Source organism: Grammomys surdaster, unplaced genomic scaffold (genome assembly GCF_004785775.1).
Source record: "Grammomys surdaster isolate TR1022 unplaced genomic scaffold, NIH_TR_1.0 186, whole genome shotgun sequence".
Classification (NCBI taxonomy): domain Eukaryota; kingdom Metazoa; phylum Chordata; class Mammalia; order Rodentia; family Muridae; genus Grammomys; species Grammomys surdaster.
This window is the reverse complement of record NW_021604631.1, coordinates 1,385,915-1,404,711: the sequence shown is the minus strand read 5'-3', so window position 1 is coordinate 1,404,711 and position 18,797 is coordinate 1,385,915. Positions and strand designations below refer to the sequence as shown.

General features: G+C 44.4%; 1 protein-coding gene across 1 annotated transcript in view; it reads right to left on the bottom strand.

The window, feature by feature from the left end:
* Window positions 1-15,469, bottom strand: part of Lrguk (leucine rich repeats and guanylate kinase domain containing) — a 106,196-nt gene extending 90,727 nt beyond the window's left edge. Inside the window, exons 1-4 of the mRNA XM_028768441.1 lie at window positions 15,173-15,469; window positions 8,208-8,315; window positions 5,680-5,761; window positions 1,694-1,794 (exon numbers count right to left, since the gene is read on the bottom strand). Coding sequence (XP_028624274.1) covers window positions 1,694-1,794; window positions 5,680-5,761; window positions 8,208-8,315; window positions 15,173-15,460 — 579 coding nt within the window. The 5' untranslated portion in view covers window positions 15,461-15,469. The remainder of the gene's footprint in view (window positions 1-1,693; window positions 1,795-5,679; window positions 5,762-8,207; window positions 8,316-15,172) is intronic.
* Window positions 15,470-18,797: the final 3,328 nt, after the last annotated feature.

The window sequence follows — 18,797 nt, the reverse complement described above, 5'->3', positions numbered from 1 at the left end:
TTTTTTTTTTTTTTTTTTTTTTTTTTGTCACAACTCTAGATGGCCTTGCAATCATCTCTACCTAGGTTAGGTTAGAGGAGCCTCACTTCCCTGATGGCCTCCGGTAAGAGACTGCTCTAACTGGTGGGAAAGTAGAAAGGCTGTTCATTGGTGTAAACACAACCCTTCATTTACATGAAAGGTGAGCTGTGATTGGTCCAACATTCCTTCTTTGGTTCTATGAGCAGGTTGTTCAGGTTCCAGGAGCAAGCTGGCTGAGAGACCTTCTCCTGTGCTGACTCCATTGGTTATATAGGGCAGCAGGCCCAGCAAAAGCTTCTCTGGGGGTGAGCTGGTGATGTGAAGAAAGCAGCAACAGAGAGAGCCGTGCTGCGGTGACAGAAGCATCATCAGAGCCACACCAGGAACAGCTACACAGCTAAAGAGCCAAGTTATAAAAGGTGGCAGGGCGTCAGGCTGCTTGATCGCTGAAGAAGAGGCAGCATGGCTGGCTGAGAGAATAGCCAGAGCAGGAATAGGGTGACTAAAGGAACTAGGGCAGGCAGTGAACAGAGGCTGAAGCTGACGGAGAATGGAAGGCTGGAGGAGCCAGAGGACGGAAACTGCTGACCACTGTCACTGCAGAGTTCCAGAGCCCTGTCCAGTCTTTAGGGTCCAAAGTCAGCTACTGCACACCCTAGAATTCTAACACTAGTCACTGTCAAAGGCTGAGAGAAAGCCCGCTACCCAGGCCTTACTGGAAGCTGCGTTGCCAACTACTGCCAAAGGCTATCTATGGAGGTCTGACTTCCCAGGCTGCACGGGAGCCTGCCCAAGGCTTGCAGGAGCTCTGACAGCAGAGGGTGCTGCCTGCTGCTGTTCCCATGTGTGCCATGCTGCAGGCTGCTGTCAAACACTAAGGGGACAAAAGCAGCCAGACGCCAGCACTGAAAGAGCCTGCATTGCTGACCATGGTGACTGTCTGGGCAGAGCCAGCTGGTTAGTAATAAAAGCATCATCTCCCTAAAAAGCCAAAGTTGGATAAGCAAGAGGACAGAGTGTGCACCAAGGAAAATGGTATCACTCTTTCAGATGGAATTATGCAGCTGTAATAAAAGAAACACAACAGCCAAGGCTACTTAGAGCAAAGGTGTGGCGCCTGGTGGCTCATGTCTGAAATCCCAACTTCCGGGAGCCTGAGGCAGGAAGGGAAGGAGTTAGAGGCCAACTGGAGCTACATAGCAAGACCTGCTTCTCCAAACTGAAGGAATAATCAATTAAAATCCTATTTTTAATCTAAGAAAATAAAATAGGTGGGCGGTGGTGGTGCACACCTTTAATCCCAGCACTTGGGAGGCAGAGGCAGGAACTCTGAGTTCGAGGCCAGCCTGGACTACAGAGTGAGTTCTAGGACAGCCAAGACTACACAGAGAAACCCTGTCTCGAAAATCCAAAAAGAAAAGAAAAGACATATAGCCAAGAGAACAGAAGGCAGCTGCTCTTTGAATGTAAGTTTTCAGCAAAGCTCTCAAGGATGGTTTGTTGATGAAGCATCTTTTGGCAGAGCCAGTGACACAGACACTTGTCTGTCTGTATTCCAGTGCAGACACTCATACTCCTAGTCTGTATCTGCCCTCTCCATTAGTTCTCTCTACATTGTTCAAGTGCGGTGGCAACCACTTACCCGATGTGACTAGTGTACTGATAAGTATACCTTGAGATTTTGGGGTGGTTTGAAATTGAAGAAGGTAGTCAGCTTGTTCTGAGAAGCATTTAGTTCTAGAAGATATGGCATGCAGCTCACACAAGACAAATCTGGGGGCAAAAAAAAAAAAAAAAAAGGTAAACCAGTAAGACACTAGAAAAAGCCATCAAGCATGCTACATCAGAACACATTCAGTTTTTCCCCCAGACAGGATCTCACTGTGTAGCCCAGGCTGGCCTGGAACTCACTGTGTAGACCAGGCTGGCCCAGAACTTAGAGGGATCTGCCTGCCTCTGCCTCCCAAGCGCTGGGATCAAAGGCATTCACTACCACACCCTGCCCATATTGGAATAACTTTTAATTATACTGAGTGCACATTTCAAATATTTCAGCTCAGCCAAATTAATAAAATCAGGAATGTATAAAGTATTTTTAAATTGTAGAACAGACAAAATGAGGCACATTCGGAATATAGGAGAAGGTAGAGGATAAATAAAAGGTAGAGGAACCACAAGGACACACTTTGTTCTAATGTGTCCTAACAGTATCCAACACAGTATGAGTGACTTAAAGAATCAGTGATTTCTATTTCCCCTCTAGGCCCTACGCATTCCTTCCATCTCCTGTATCTCTAGGATGCCCGAGTAGCCAATGGCTGTGGCCCCTTGCATGGCCCCGCTTATTTTTCCCACAATCTGCTAACCCCTAAGGGCTTCAAATATTACCAGCCTCACAGGAAGGGATGTGAGACTGTAAAGCCTTAGATAATCCTCTTGATAATTAGCTAAATGACTGAATGAGGTCTTTTCAGAAGATTGGAAATACCACAATTAGGGAAGTCTCTGTTGCAAATTCAATTTTGTTGTAGTTGGACTTAATCCTAAGTCTCATTAATTATTCGAGGTGATTTAGATCATTGCTTGTTATTGCGCCTTGACTCTGGATTGGTTCAAAATCACATCTGAGCTCTGCATTTTATCCCGAGCAGAGAGCCCCAAACTTGATGCTAAGGAGAGCACTGCGCTAACGGAGCTCGTGTGTAACTATGAATTACGCGCTCCGGCTGGGAGGCAGCGTGCGCCATTCTTTGTTGCAGCCGAGGCATTTTGGGCACCAGAATGAAAGAATCCACACAGTACAAGTTCTAGCCTTGTCAGTACAAGAGATTCATTCTCCACCACAAAGAGGTATGGTGATAGCACCCCCTTTCTCTCTCAGTCTGAAGGACACAACAGACCAGGACAGCCATGCCAACCACAGGCAAAGCCAGGCCAAGCAGCAGACACAAGCAGAGAGGGTGGCACGACAGCTGTGTCTTAGGCAGGGTTGGCAGGCAGTAACAGATAATGGCTCTGCCATCGTACATTTTCTGATGGTTTGAGTGGGAAATAGTCCCCATAGTCTTGGGCGTTTGAATGCTTGTTCTCCAGCTGGTGGCTGTTTGGGTGGGGTTGGGAGGTAGGGCTGGATGTAGGAAGTGTGTCACTGGGGACAGGCGTGGAGGTTTTAAAAGGCACACACCATCCCTAGTTCACTCTGCTTCCCACCTGTGAGTCCAGATGTGAGCTCTCCACTCTCAGCTCCCACTGTGGCTGCCATGCCTGCTGCTTTGTCTCTGTCATTATGGACTCTAACTGTCTGGAACCTTAAGCACAAATAAACTGTCTCTTCTATAAGTTGCTTTGGTCATAGAATGTATCACAGAAACAGACAGGTAATTAATATGCCTGATCAAGAATCTCGGGAGCCAGGAAATCTCACCAACTTCTACTCTACTTCTCTGGATCAAACAATACCACAGTTTCGAGCATCTCTCAAAGAGGTAATACATTGAGATATTAACACATTGCTAGAAGTCAATGGGCCAGTCAAGGAAGGTTGCCTGTGGGACAAAACCTATGGGGAAGTCAGATGCTTAACAGTTTATACCTATGAACCCATAATCTGCCCGTTCTGCCCCAGCTGCATGTCTGTTAAGAGTGGTCTCCATTCTATTAGTTCCCACTGAGCCCCTGAACTCCTGCTGGGCTTCGTCTTTAATGCAAGTCGCATGGATATCTGTTTTAGAGTAGAAGTATTAGCTAATATTTAGACAGATACAATGAGATGGTAAATATATCTCATACTCTGTATGAGACACTCGTACAGTCACTCACTGCCACTCATACAGACACTCATACAGCCAGTCACTGTGACAGAAACAGCCCCTGGCTTGCTAATGTCTGTCATCTCTCCTTGGTGCAGTAACTGCTTTGTCCACCAGATGGCAGGAGCACCTTGTGTCTACACCAAGGGTTCTGGACCAGCAGTATCAACCTCACCCTCCCTTACTGCAAATGTAAATTCTCAACCCTTACCCCAGTTCTACAGAGTCAGAAACTCTGAGGGTGTGCTAACAGCCCCGACTCTAGCACAAGTGAGTCTGTTGAAAGTAGAAATGTGGTCTACCTCAGGGTACCTGTAAGACTGATGTCAGTCCCCCAGAGAAAAACATACTGCAATCCTGACACGTAGCAGTCTCTCAGACTCCCGATGAATTAATACAGTGAGCCATGGAGAACCACTGAGGAGTGATCTTCGTAGAGAGGGGTGTGTCTTGTGTGACAAGACATGAAGCTAAGCCTCTGGCACTGAGTATTGTCAGAGCCTCCCACGAGGCTGAAATTTCTTATTCAGTAAGAGGGGAAAAAAAACAACCTTGGAGATGTGGGGTGGGTGAGCATAATGAACCTTGTATGCGTCGGGTGGGCACACCACTGCTGCCAGTAACGGCTAAAATGCCTGCCTAGTGGTTGGATCATCACATAGTCTGGGATTTGCTTTAAAGTAACATGGAGGAAGAGGGGCAGGGAGGGTTACGTAGAGCAAGATTACCGCTTGTTACTGCTGAGCCTCAGTATTCATTCCAGAATTTTATCGGCTCATGCATTTGTTTGCAATTTCCTAAAATGGGTTTATTAAAACTTGAAAAAACAATGAAACGGTCTCTTGAGCAGGGGTATTTGAAAGAGTACAGTGCTTCTAGGCACTCAAGGCCTGAACTTTGATTATTAGAGTCAGCTCGGGGGGGGGGGGGGGACTGCAGTGGAGAGACCACTGTCAGTAGTGTTATGGTTTCTGTTAAGGCAAGTGAAAGAACCCAATAGAAAGAACCCAGTAGAAAGTGGGGAACGCGGGTCAGAAGTAAGTACTCACTTGTATCTCTAAAGAAAAAAAATGTATACTATTCCATCAAAGATCAGAAAAGCAGAAACAAGGACTGGGCTTTGGAGAAAATCTGACAGTTACAGGACCACATTCATGAAGTGTGAAGAAAGAACGTCTAATGATAAATACAGGACGGTGTGGTCAGAAGAGTCAGAAGATGGACGACTCCGGGAAGTCCTGGGCTTAAACATTAACGATGGGAGGAGCTAGCTAGGATGGAAATGAAAAGGTAAAAGCAAACCAGAACGGCCGGGTGGGGAAAGCTAATCCAGCTAAGCTGGTACAGTTGAAGAACAATGTTGTCTGTCCCTGGAGGGCCTGCTCTTTCCTGAGGGGAGGCTGAGGGGGATGGGCCTGGAAGAGAAGGGAGGGGAGAGGAGGGGAGGGGAAGAGACTGTGGAGAGGGAGGGTATGGTGGTCCGGATGTGATGTATGAGGGATGAATAAAATAATTAAATAAAAGAAAAGGCATCATCAAACAGTTTGCAAGTACTGAAGTTTTGTTGAGCCTGTGAGGCTCCCTGGATGACCGCCACTGTTCCAAACACGGAAGACCTCACTTCTCTCTGCTGGGGGAGGGAGATCATTTCTCTTTCTCTCTCTCTCTCTCTCTCTCTCTCTCTCTCTCTCTCTGTCTCTCTCCATGGACAGCAATGAATCAATATGTAAATTGATCTACAAATCACTTACATCCAATTCAGAATTATTAAATACATTAAGTTCCTTACGCGGCCTGTACATTTTTGCACTAGCTCAGTGATCAATCTCCTCGACAGACAATCACATACCTTCGATTCTGTTTCCCGAAAGATTCAACTTGTGCAGGTGGACATAGCCACACAGAATGCTGATGTCGATCAACTCACAGTGCTGAGGGGAAGAAGAGGGGGAGGGGCTTGAATATGGCTTCTGTGTTTGTGTGAGCCTTCCTGCAATACCTAGAAACAACACTGATGGAAAGAAATTCAGAATTTCTTTCAAAAGTATACAAGGGAGAGAGTAAAATCTAAGGCCCACTACTAATGGGATCCCAAAAGGAAGTATTCCTTCAGAGCAAATACTAGTCTGTAGGGCGTGGTGGCACAGGCTTTTAATCAAGGCAGAGGCAGGTGAATCTCTCTGAGTCTGAGGCCAGCCAAGGCTACACAACAAGACCCTGTCTCAAAGGGAAGAAGAAAAAAGAATTTATCCATGTAAGAAATTAGTGGTATCAGCAAGAACAAACCTCATGAAAAGATAAACAGTTCATGAGAACCGTTAGCGAGGAGTTTGAAGTAAAACTTATAGCAATAAAGGGAACATCTTCATCTAAACAAGGAAAAGCAGATGCTAGGAGTTTAACTCAAGTTTTAAGGGGACATCACACACCGTGAGAATATCACTAACAACACGTGCTGCAAAGAGAAACACAGAGAAGTGTACACGGCCAAGCCTGGAGTGACAGAGCACCCTGGGGAGCTGCAGCAGCTGACCCTGTACCTCTGTCCAAAATCCATACCAGAAAATGGTACTCAAAGGAAGTTCAGGTGGGCTTAGGAGGGGAATTTAATCCCTTGGCATAGACTTATACTAGCGGTATATGTCATTCTGTCACCGCAGTAATAAAAACAAAAACCAAGAAAAACAAAAACCAAATGACTCTAAGACAGAGTCATCTGAAGGCACTCCTGTCGGGGAGTGATGGTTGCTGCAAGTGGCAAACCAGCACTGAGTACCCACTGTGTACATCATCGTGATGACGAGAAAACAGGGAGGGGTGGAGCTCTGCTGTGCCTTTAAGAATGTAGGACTCCGGCAGGAGAGAAGATATGTGTGCAAGTAATTAGAGGAGTTGAATAGATAATAATAATAATAATGCATCGTCATTACCATCATCATCATGTAGAGCGTAAGTAAGATACTGAACCAGAAAGTGTACATTGAGACAGGTTTTTGAGGCCAAGTAATTCAACATGTAATATCTCAACAGTAAGGAGGCCAGTGGCAAAATGAGTTAAGCTCCATCCTTCTGGCTGAAATAAGATCAACGTTAAGGCACAGCATTACATACACAAGTAGGCTACTGGTTGAAATGGACCTTCATGGGACTGTACTGGCAGCCAGAATGACAACATCTCAATGTCTTACACAGTGCTGTGTGTACAGGCCACTCCCATGTCACACCTGAGTGCCTGGGACACGCACACAAGGTTAGATATTGCTGGGGATGGAAGGATATAGTCTCCATATGCTGAAGGACATACCACGAAGTCAACACAGGGGGTGACACTTCATTAGTCCTTAGGGATTTTATTAGTTAAAATCCAAGGCAGAACAACACCCTTTCAGTCAGGCAGGACGCAAGCCAGAAAGCTATAGTAAAATTTCAATGTGCTTTTCTTTAAGTACATGTAGAATGCATATTTGTACAAGTATGGGTGCATAAGTGTCTAAGAGGTGTGTGTGTGTGTGTGTGTGTGTGTGTGTGTGTGTGTGTGTGTATGAGCAGGTAGTGGTCCATGCTTGTTATCAGGTGTCTTCCTCACTTGCCTCTCACCTAGAATATTGAAGCAGCATCTCTCACTGAATCTGGAGCTCATGATGTCATCTGGACCAGCATGACCGGGATCCCAACTCCAGCCTTCACATTTACACCTCAAGCACTTTACCCATGAGCCATTGCATCAACCCCTTGACTTTTTTTTTTTTAATGGAAGTAAAAAGAACTAAACTATTTTTTCCAGGACTATGAGCAACAGCAGAGAAGCTGACTGTTGGCGGCCAGCTCTTGCAACCCCTCACCAGTCAAAGTGGAGACAAGATACTGTGCCGCTCACAGATGAGGGTTGAAGTCTTGAAAATGGATGGATAACAATAGATTTTCTTTTTTTTGCTTTAATGATAGGCATCTTTATGAAAATAAAAGGCAGCTCAAAGCTACTTACTTCTTGACATACTTCAGGGGGAAATCAATAATACTCAGTTCCCTGGGATTCAGAGAGAGTTTAGCTCAGCTTTGGCCGATCAGAGCGAAAATTCTTACAGAGTTTTTGATTGGTTTTACACATCCAGATTCAACCTCCTGAAGAAAGCATTGATTGCTATAATATAGACTACTTAGGATGAAAGAGGGTGCAGAGGAGAATAAAAACAGAAGAATTAGGGGAGCTGACAGTCGGACAGCCAAGGCTCCCTGAAGTCTGCCATTCATGGGAACATCTCTCATCACTAATCTCCATCAAACAGAAGGCCCCGAGCTTTGCCACCGCCACGTGAATGCCAAAGATGAAGGTCATCTGCCCATGTCACTGGTCTACAGTGGTCCTGTCATACTCACCGATAGATTCAGGTTGAGGTAGACCTGCTCCGTACCACGGCCTGACCACCCCAATCCATCGAGTGCCTCGGCCACATTCTCCTCTCTCAGGATCCCGTCATACTCATCCTGCAGAAAGAAAATGGTGGACAAAGGACTTGCATTAGAAAGGCAACCGTCTACCACGTCCTTCTGTGCTTCTGTGGGAGCACTTCTGGAGTCAACTTGGGCTGAAGTCTTGTGATTAATCATGAATGAGCATGCCAGCATCTGTCTTTGTTTTTAATTAAGATGTGTGTTATATCTTGACAGGTTCCTCCACTTACGCATACACCCTTGAGAGACTGTCCTAGCCTGGAGGAAACGGCCTTAGTCAAATGTAGACACTGTGTTCCATAAACTTACCACATAAGCATTTGTGGTCATTGTTTATCTTCCTGGAGTTGGTCATGCTTTGTGTTGTTTGCTTTTAAAAGACACCGAGAGAACACGCTTGCTGCTGGCATGGTATTCACCAGCAGCCCTCCCATACGCGTCTCTTGCATCTTCTTTCTGCTTTCCCTATGATCATCCTCACTCCCCAGTCACGGTTCCCACATTGACTGATCAGCAGGATCCATCAGGATTCCAGAAAAAAAGGCCATGTGTGCAGGAAATGCGTACATACTATATATAGTTAAGTATAAACTCACCAAAGTCATACCTTACTGCCACAGACTTCTCAGGTGCCACTTCCAAGTGGTGTTCAATGCTGAGAGAGCACAGTGGCCATGGAACCATCAGTGTTAGTGGCCCCGTGCAAGAGCTCTGCTATCACCCTGCTAATCCTTCTGACAGCCCTGGGGTAGCATTCTTATCTCCAATTTAAGTAACTAAGGCTTAGAGGTTACCTCGCTCAAAATGACATGGTGGTATCTGACAGAGCTGGAATGAAATCTCAGTCTGTCTGTGACTCTGCACTGGGCTGCTTGCCCGCACCTCAAAAGATGGTTGAATGTCTTGAAGTCTTGTTGAACAAATCAAGTTGGCAGTTCACTTCCTAGTTGCTGATTCGGTAAGATTCATGTAATTTACAAGATAGTTTAATGGGTCACTTCCATGAGGAAGCTTGCCCTTGGTCCACAGTCAATGGATAGGCACGGCAGTTCCCCAGTGATGGCAGACAGAAGAGACAACACACCAATCTATGCTGTACATCTCCTGCCTTGGCCAGCACAGACACTGGCAACAGCAAGATAACAGAAAACGGTCACCATGGCAGCCACGCTGACATAAAGTATTTAACCATGATGAGGAAGCATACTAACCATGATGGGAAGACATCCACTCCTTAGTTCTTTATTAACCTGGAGCCATGAATGCTGTTTGCGTTGTAGGTCCTGAGGACCTAAGTATATAGACTCATGTTGGTGTAAAAAGAGATTTTCCCCGGGAAATACTGCCTGCATGGAGATAGTGCATGTTCTTTAGGGTCCGGTGGTGGGCTCAGTTTGAGTCCCACAACCTCTGTCATGTGACTTGGGGGAGGGCAAAGCTTTCTCTGAGCCTCATTTCTCCACCTATAAATAGAAAGTATGTTTTTCTTTAAAGCCGTTCTAGACACACCATCCCTCCAAAGTAGGCTGCGTTTGGTGTATTGATTGTTTTGAGCTGAAGGCACTTGAAAAACCAGCGAACGCCAAGGAGAGACTTTCTCTGAACTGCTTTTATCTACAGAGAGGCAGACCCTTCAAAAGGAACTCGATTGTTATAAATCCCCTCCCCGGGAGTTTCATCAACTGGAGGAGATTGACCCTTATCACAGGAGCAGAGAGAGGCTGACACCATAGTGAGACAAGCTTTGTCACAGGCTCTCATATCTCACATCTGTTCTGAGAGCCTGTCTCTCTTTCCATAAAAGCATCTGCCCCCCCCCATCCCTTTAAGCGGCCTACATTCCCTCTCCTCTTCCCCTGCTAGCATGGTGTGCAAACTCTCAAATGTCACATCAAAACTGTTTCCAGATCGGCAGGATGACTGACTCAGTAGGTGGAGGCACTTACCTCTAAGCTTGAGGACCAGAACCTCCATGGCAGAAGGAGAGAGCAAATGCCTACGAGTTGGCTGTCTGACCGTCACATGTGTGGCACACACATGAATAAATAATTGTAATAGATTTCTTTGACATTTATTTATTTTATGGGTATAAGTGTTTTGCCTGCCTGTGTGTATATGTTCCATATGCATTCAGGGCCCGAGGAGGACAGAAGAAGGTGTTGGAACCCTTAGAATTGGAGTTGTGGATGGTTGTGAGTCACCAGTTGAGTCCTCTGCAAAAGCAACAAGTACTCTTAACTGCTGAGTCATCTCCCCAGACTCTGTGTTTAATAATTTATGTGTAGGATTCGTTTGCTTGATTAACTCAATTGGTATGGGTGTTTTGTTTGCGTGTATGTCTGTGTACCACACACTTATCTAGAGCCTTTGGAAGTCAGAAAAGTGCTTTGGATCCCGCCCCTCCACCTCCGGAAATGGAGTTACAGACAAGATTAGGAGCCACAGTGTAAGTGTTAAAAATCAAACCTGGGTCCTCTTAACCACTGAGCCATCTCTCTAGCCTCTCCCCGACTGGTGCTGGAAATCTAACTAACTATTCAGTGCTAGTTAAACAGTGGTTATTGGAGGAGAATCTACAACCACTGATTTACTAATCCAGCATAATCCCTGACAACGATCTATAAACATCTGACGTTGAACCCACAGAGAAGTGTATTCTTCCTCCCTCAACAAGGAAAACTTTGGTTTGCAACTGATGAGCACCACTACAAAAACAAACAAACAACTGTAAGAGAAGTTTTTAAAAAAATCTTTTCCTATGATACCCCGATGCATGTAATATTAAAGACCACTACGCTCATACCCTTAGTCTGGGTTAACCTGCTCGTTCTCGCTTCATAGGTCCAGCTACGATAGCTAGGAGATTAGGAAGACCATCGTTTCTCTCCTATTCCTTATTTTTAATATTTTAAGGAAAATTAAAGAAACAATGTATAGAAAGCCCTTGGCATGGTGCCTGGAACACATCAAATGCTTTGATAGAAAGTGCTGTGTGCAAATGTCCTATGACTGTCATGCTGCTCACAAGTGAAGCCATTCATGCTTGTACACAAAAGGCCTTGTAAAACCTAGGAGGGAGGGAGGTGGAGGGATCCCGTCTTCCTCCCAAACTTCCCACCTAGAGCTCCAGAGGTCATGTGACTTCACTGACTCCATTTCCTTACGTATTCAGGAAGGCCTGTTTGTCACCATAGCTGTGGACATCTGGTGGGCAAAACTGCCAGCATTCTCTCAGATCCTTAAGCCAAGGCTCCACACAGTAAGCCGTTCCTCACCCTCGAAGTTCCTGGAAGAGGTTATCATACTTTTCCATCAATATGCAAACCAAGTGGTAACTTCTCAGGCCTCTTTCCGTTTGTCCTATTGGCAGCATAACCCACTTCCATGTTCTGGAGATGTCCTGGCCCTAAGTGTGATCACACAACTAGCATGTAGCTCTTCTTCTTCTATATCTCTGGACTGGTTCTTCTCAGAGTCTTCTACAGCTACTCGTCAGTGAAGTACCTGCTTTCCTATACAGCTGTTCTCGGTCCTCCTCCCCTCTCCCCCTTTCCCTTTCTCTCCCTTCCTTCCTGGTCTATTTCAAAGACCTAGTGCCATGAAATCCACAGCTTCTCACCTCCGTCATCCCTCTTCTCTGATTTCCAGTCATATGACTCTTCAATCCAATTCCTTAATATATAGTAATGTCTGTCCCTGATTCCCTTTGCAATGACCCAATATCCCCCACTGTCCATGGTATCTGACAGTGACAATGACCATCCTGTCATCCCAGGTCTCTGATATTCAATTAGTGATGATCTCATCTTAAATATCTTATCTTTAACCTACTTTATATTCCAAGCACCACCTTAGTCCAGAATCTCCCTGATCCCCTGTAGATATTGCTAGAACACATACCACCCTTTCATCTAAATTTACCTGCTCATCAGAGAACTGCTTACAATACCAAGTGAGTGTCCATGCACAGCCCAGAGCCTGGCTCTACTTCAGTTTCAGCTGCCTGTTCTGCTCTTACGAGTAACTCCTGAGTGCAGCTGTTCCTGTCTCTGCATATGAAACTCCAGGTGCTGCTTGCTGTGACATGCTCATATGTCACTCTGAGAGCATGGACCATGGATGTCTTCAGTTCATATCTTCATCTTCTATTTTAACTGCTGCTATCACTTACTTATTTCATCTGTGACTTCTGAGAGCCTAGTCTATCTAGCAGATATTACACTGAAAACTTTATGGTAATCTGTTACTAAATCTGAAGTCTATAACTATCCCAGTGAACTATCCCTGTGACTCATTCTGAGTTACGGGTACTGGCAAAGGGAGGTTTTCATGCACCAAATTTTGGGTCAAGATACAGTCAAAGAGTGCTTCCTATTAAGCAATCGTTCGGTAAATGTTTGTTCAATAAGGCTAAAATCACTTATCAAGCTACAGGTAGCGATTAGAAACATCTGAATTACTGTTTTTAGCATCAGGACTCTATTATGCTAAGTATTTAATTTCTCACTACGCTTTTTATTTGTATATGTATTTGTGTCCATTTACACATACCACAGCACACATGTGGACATACTTGTCATAGGACAACTTTTGGGAGTCCAGTCTCTTCTTCCACTCTGTGGATCAAGGGGATTGGACTCAGGTCTTGGAGCTTGGCAGCAAGTATCTTTACATGAAAAGCCATCTCACCAGCCCCATGCTAAGCATTTAACAGGTATATGGATATGTATATATATATGATGTATATATGATAGATTTAGTTATCTTATGAGACAGAATGGATACTCAAGCCCATATTTTGAGTTCTAGACAAGCTAAAGAACGTATTCAGAATCTTGGTATTAACAAAAGGCTAGCCCGAGTTTCAGCCACGAGCCTTCCATCCTCAAGGCCATGCTCCAAACAGCTAGTCTCAACTGCTTCCCTTAAATTCACTAGGGCTTCTGGAGTTTGAAGCAGGCTGCATTGCTGCTTACGACCACATTATTACTTGGAATCAGGGTAAGATACAGGAAATAAACCACTCAACATGAACGTACAGTTCTTTACAACTTTTCAGTTCATTCCACATTTTAAAACTTAATACCATGAAAAGGCAGTATCAGTATTTAGGATATAACTGGAGAAAATAAACTTCTTTTCAACATAGTCTCCAAACCAGAAAGGGGCAGCCAGTTGGATGGACCCCTTCTAATGGCTTGTTAATGGCATACGGAAGACAGATTAATGATGGCACTAATGAACCTATATCCAAGGAGCCTGCGCTAATTAGAATCATAAAGTATTCTGGTGGTTCATTTGTGAATTCCTCTGGGATAGAAGGTGGTGGAAACCACACAAACATTTCAAAGGAGCACAAACATGGCTACAGTTTGTGGCAGTCGCCGCTGAAGGCAGCAAAATTAACCAACAAAGGGAAAATAAAATAAATGACGGCCCTTTTGGTTAAGTTTGTTATCATTATCATCATCATCATCACCATCATCGTCCTCATCTTTGTTGTTGTTTTTTAAGGCAGGGTCTCACTGTGTGTTTCTATCATCATTTCTAGCTAAACAGGAGCTGGGTATGTAGACCAGGCTAACCTCTAACTCACGACAATCTTCCTATTTCTGCCTCTCAGTGCAAGGAGTGGAGGTAAGAACAACATTGCCAGCAGTCTGCTATAACCAACTTCAAGCAGCATTAGAATGGAACTAGCCCACGAAGAAAGACTGGGGGAGGGGGGCAGGAAAAACAAAATGAGGGGTGAGGGGGAAACTGACTCAAACATTCCAAGTGCAGGAAAGGGCATCAGAGACAAGAACCCAAGAAAAGGAAGGTCAGAAGTGGAGTAACGGGAGGTCACAGCGGGGAGAATAAGAAAGAAGGCAAACCAGGAAACACATTTGACATCAGGGAGAAGGTGACTTGGAAACAACGCATGTGTGAAGAAGCTGAAGCGATCTGTATGCTGAAGGAAAAGAAGGGGGAGGCCAATATAAAAGCAAGAATTGAAATCAAGAAAGATGTTGGTTCTGTGTAGCTAAAACAAAGAGAAAAGCCTAACTGTACACAATAGGGAAACACATCAATCTATGGTTTTGAAAAAGAACAATGAATAGAAGCCAATAGATAGAAGTAACGGAATGCAAAGTGGAAGGAAGAGGAAGGGGATAAGGAAGGACAGTCAGTGTGTGGGAATACGGTCAAGTGTTAGAGGGAAATGGAATCAGGAGATTAGGAAATAGTCTGTAGAAAAATAGTTAAGAGTGTTGGGAACACTCTCCTTAAGCCAAACACTTTCCTGACTGAGGGTGAACTGGCTCTTCTGATCATGCTACAGCTCTCTTCTTAACTAGAAAGAGTGCGAGTACTTAAATAGGCACTTAAATACCCCTAGCAGAAGTAACATATAAAAATTACAAGTTATTTCTTCTTCAACAGAACATTTGCATTTTTAAAAATTTTTTTCACCCTGGAGGAAGGAAGAAGATGAATGACCCATAACTGGGAATAATGCAGAAGTACTTCAGTTTGGAGAGATCAACGCTTGCCTATTTTGTAATAATGCATAATTTTGTCAATGCATAATTTTGAAAGCATGAAACCCATACTGATACACCGATTTTTTTCCATAATAAGTGTGTAATCTGACACATAAGAAACCATGAAAAGAAAGTAAATATTTGGAGGGTTTTAACCTCCTCCTCTAATACAGAAGGTGAAAGACACCAGAAATGGGAGAACAGAAATAAGTAGCAAAGAAAAGCCTTTGCCCTCTGCCTCGAAAGGAGTGGGCTGAACCCAGGGCTGGAGGAGTCCAGAAGCAAGCTGTCACTGAGGCAGCCAGGCTGGGCGGCTGGAGGGAGCCAGAGCTTGGATAGGGGTTGAGGGGGAGGGAGGCACACCTCCAAATTCTGCATTTCGGACTCCTCTGACTCTTCGGATTCTCCTTCCTGCTGCTCTTCTTGCTCTTCTGCCTCGTGAGAGCGGTGAATGAGCTGGTGGAGAAGGTAAGAGGAGGCGCTTCTGAAAGTCCCTTTTGATCTCAGTCCCATGGGAAAAGTAGGCCATCGTCTCTGACGTTCTTTTTCTGTGAGCGACAGTATCGCCTGGGCTGCAATGCGAGAGGCGCCCAAGCCCCGCCGGAAACGGGTCCCTTTCCATCTCGAGGGATTTCTCTCTAAGGCCGCCATCTTGTTTATGCACGTTGCCTAGGAGACTGACGTTTTGGCCCGTGACGCTGCAAAGAACTTTGGGGGCTGTAGTCCCCAAGCTTCCGTACTTGCGCAGTCTGTCAAGGTGTCTGTTGACTTTTGCAGTCCTCTGCTGCTGCTTTTATTTTCTTCTTTACGTTCAGTCGCTAGTTTTGTTCCTTTTGCTTGTATTTTTCATCCCTTTTCTCCGCCCACTTTCTTTGTCTCCTGGTGCCTTTCCGTCTTAGAACTTGCTCATCTCACATTTGATAACACTCACACAAGCATCTTCAGTCTGGCTTCATTCACACCATCGAACTTTGGAAGGGTTTGACATCCCTAATTCTGTTGGTCGGAAAGCTAGTAAAGATGAAATAAAAGCACAGTGCCGTGGAAGTAGATGGGGCCGTGACATAGATGATTGAGAAGACCTGATTCCTCTCCTTTTCCTTTCATCGTAGGTAATGAAGAGAAACTACCACAGGATTTTTTTTTTTTTTTGAGAGCTCATTTGTAGTTAATTTACATACCGGTTCAACTCTGAGTCTGGTCCTTGGGGAGAAAAAAAATATTAGCAGTGGGACGGAAGGGGCAGATTAGAGAAGGGAAGGAAGAAAAAGAGAGGAGAGAGAAGGAAAATGAACCAAACTGACATTGTAGTGTATCTGAACGCCTCTGAAGAGCTGTTAGTATTCCATAAATAATTGTATTAGTCAAGTGACCTGCATCGGTAATTATTTTCATCCTGCTGAATAGTTTTATCAAATGTTCTTCTTGCAGGATTAGAAAACATGAGTTTATGCTAGTGTGATTTTATGAAACCCAAATCCTACAGCATTAAGCTCCACAAAGTAGACATTCCACAGTAAAGCAGAACAAGGGATTGGGGATTTAGCTCAGTGGGAGAGCGCTTGCCTAGCAAGCATGAGCTCATGGATTCAGTCCTCAGCTCCAAGGAAAGGAAGAAAGAAAGAGAAAGAAAGGAAGGAAGGGAGGGAGGGAGGGAGGGAGGGAGGGAGGGAGGGAGGAAGGGAGGGAGGGAGGAAGGAAGAAAGAAAAGAAAAGAAGCAGAACGAGAACTGTAGTAAATATTATTGTCATAGCAGTGACAATAGAGATCCTCACAGGAAAGTTGTCCTCATCCTCTGGCCGTACTGGGCCATTTCTCCATGCTTCAGTGACAGCCATTACAAATACAAAATGATCCTGTCAATGGCTGTCAGGGGAAAAGGAGAAAAAATTCTTATGGACACCATCCATTGACTATTATCTTTCTTTGTGCTTGAGGGACCATTAAAACTGACATAAAGCTTTTAGAATTACCTTCCTTCATTATCTTGCTGCTCATAACTGGAAAGGGCGCAATGAAAGTATCTCTCTGTGAGGTTTGGCTTGCTTCTTATTTCTTTTCCTAGTGGGTACTGATTCTGACAAGGGATTTCTCTCCAATTTCATTGCCTTAGGGTCTGGCTCCACCTAACTAGGAAGACTAGAGTGTTTGTTCTGCTCTTGCAGAAATTATAAAATCGCAAACCCTATGTGTGTCTTCAATAACTTAATCAGCATTTTTAGCAGAGGGAACTTTGCCAACGGCAATCTACTGAGAAAAACATTTGATGGTAGAGTTAGGATCTGTCAAAGAATAATTTCAAACATGTTTGTTCTACAAAAGACTAGAGTGAAACACACAGGAAAGAGATTATTTGTTGGAGTTGGTCCCGTGCACTGTGTGTTCAGATGCTTGCTCTGTGTCCCAAGGTCACATTTCAGTCTGGACATGGGCATTGTATTGACCAATGTGCTGTAAAGAATGCTTCCCAATCTCTGATTAGACAATAAAAGGCTAGAGCCCAGGACTGGAGAGGAGAGAGAGGAAGGCAGAACTTGAAATCGAGTAGGGAGTCTCAGGTAGGGACCATGAGAAGGAAAAAGGTAGGGGAAAAGGAGGTCACCATGAGGCAGGATGGACCATGATCACATGGCCAAGAGACACTTGTCCTGAGGACACACATGAAACAGAGCAGGACTCAGTTGGCAAGCAGTGGGATAGTCATCTGGTTATTAATAGCCTCACTGGGTTGTCATAGTCTCAGACCCTACCCAGTTTAGGTTTGTAGCTTGTAAATGAATTCTGATGTCTTTGTGTTGTTTACTCAGGAGCTAAATGAGAAGGAGTGTAGCAGAAACAGCCCCCCATAAAATGACAGCAATAATTATTCAAGTCAATCAGTGAAGGAATGTTTAAGATGGCGGCCGTGTTCAGAATCCATAAGATAAGGAATTGTGACATAGGTTTGCTAAGTTGGAGACTGTCAGAAATAACTTTGAGGTCCCAAAGACAGAGCCCATCACTGAAGCATCTCAACAAGGAAAAACGTTACTCTTTTTCAGGAGGGTGAGTTAGAAAGAATGAAGGCACAGAGACAGGAAGTCCACTTGATGGTGGCAACTGTCTTTTCCACTGGCTGGAGTATGACTTCAGGCTCTCAAGATTGGATAGTTTTTTTTTTATTATTAATTATTAAGAGAAATGAAGAAGGAAAAGGGTTAGTGACTTTAATCTGAGAATGTAGTAGGGTCTTCATAAAAACAAAGGTTTTACTGGGTTGGGGCTATTAAAACATTTACATGCCGGGCAGTGGTGGCGCATGCCTTTAATCCCAGCACTTGGGAGGCAGAGGCAGGCGGATTTCTGAGTTCGAGACCAGCCTGGTCTACAGAGTGAGTTCCAGGACAGCCAGGGCTACACAGAGAAACCCTGTCTCGAAAAACCAAAAAAAAAAAAAAAAAAAAAAAACATTACACAAAAATCTTACTGAGTGAGGGAGATAAAAAGATCTGAATTCTTTGTCCTAAACACAGTTTAGGTTTATAGTTTATAGTTTGTTTATAGTTTATAGTTGCATAGTATAGTTTATAGTTGCACAGCAGCTGGTAGAAAAGACCAATATTTAATATTTCAGAGACAAAACTGGTTAATGGCCTACAACATATTAAGACCTAGCCATTGGTGTGCAATACTGCTGCATGTTTGGTCTTTTCATCTTCATGTCTACCTTTACCTTCACTTGAAGGATGGGGCCACTGAGGCTCCAGGGAGGTCCACAATTGGTCTAAGGTGGGATGTGGGTTGGGGGCAGTGCAAGACACTTGGTGTAGACTGAACAGCACTGCCTTCAGCTACAACTTTCGCAGATGAAAAAGAAAGAAAGGAAGGAAGGAAGGAAGAAGAAATGAAGGAAGAAAAAGCAAAACAAGATAAACCAAAAGACTCATCAAAAAAACATACCAGTCGGGTCTGGAGAGATGGTTCTGCAGTTAAGAGCACTGACTGCTC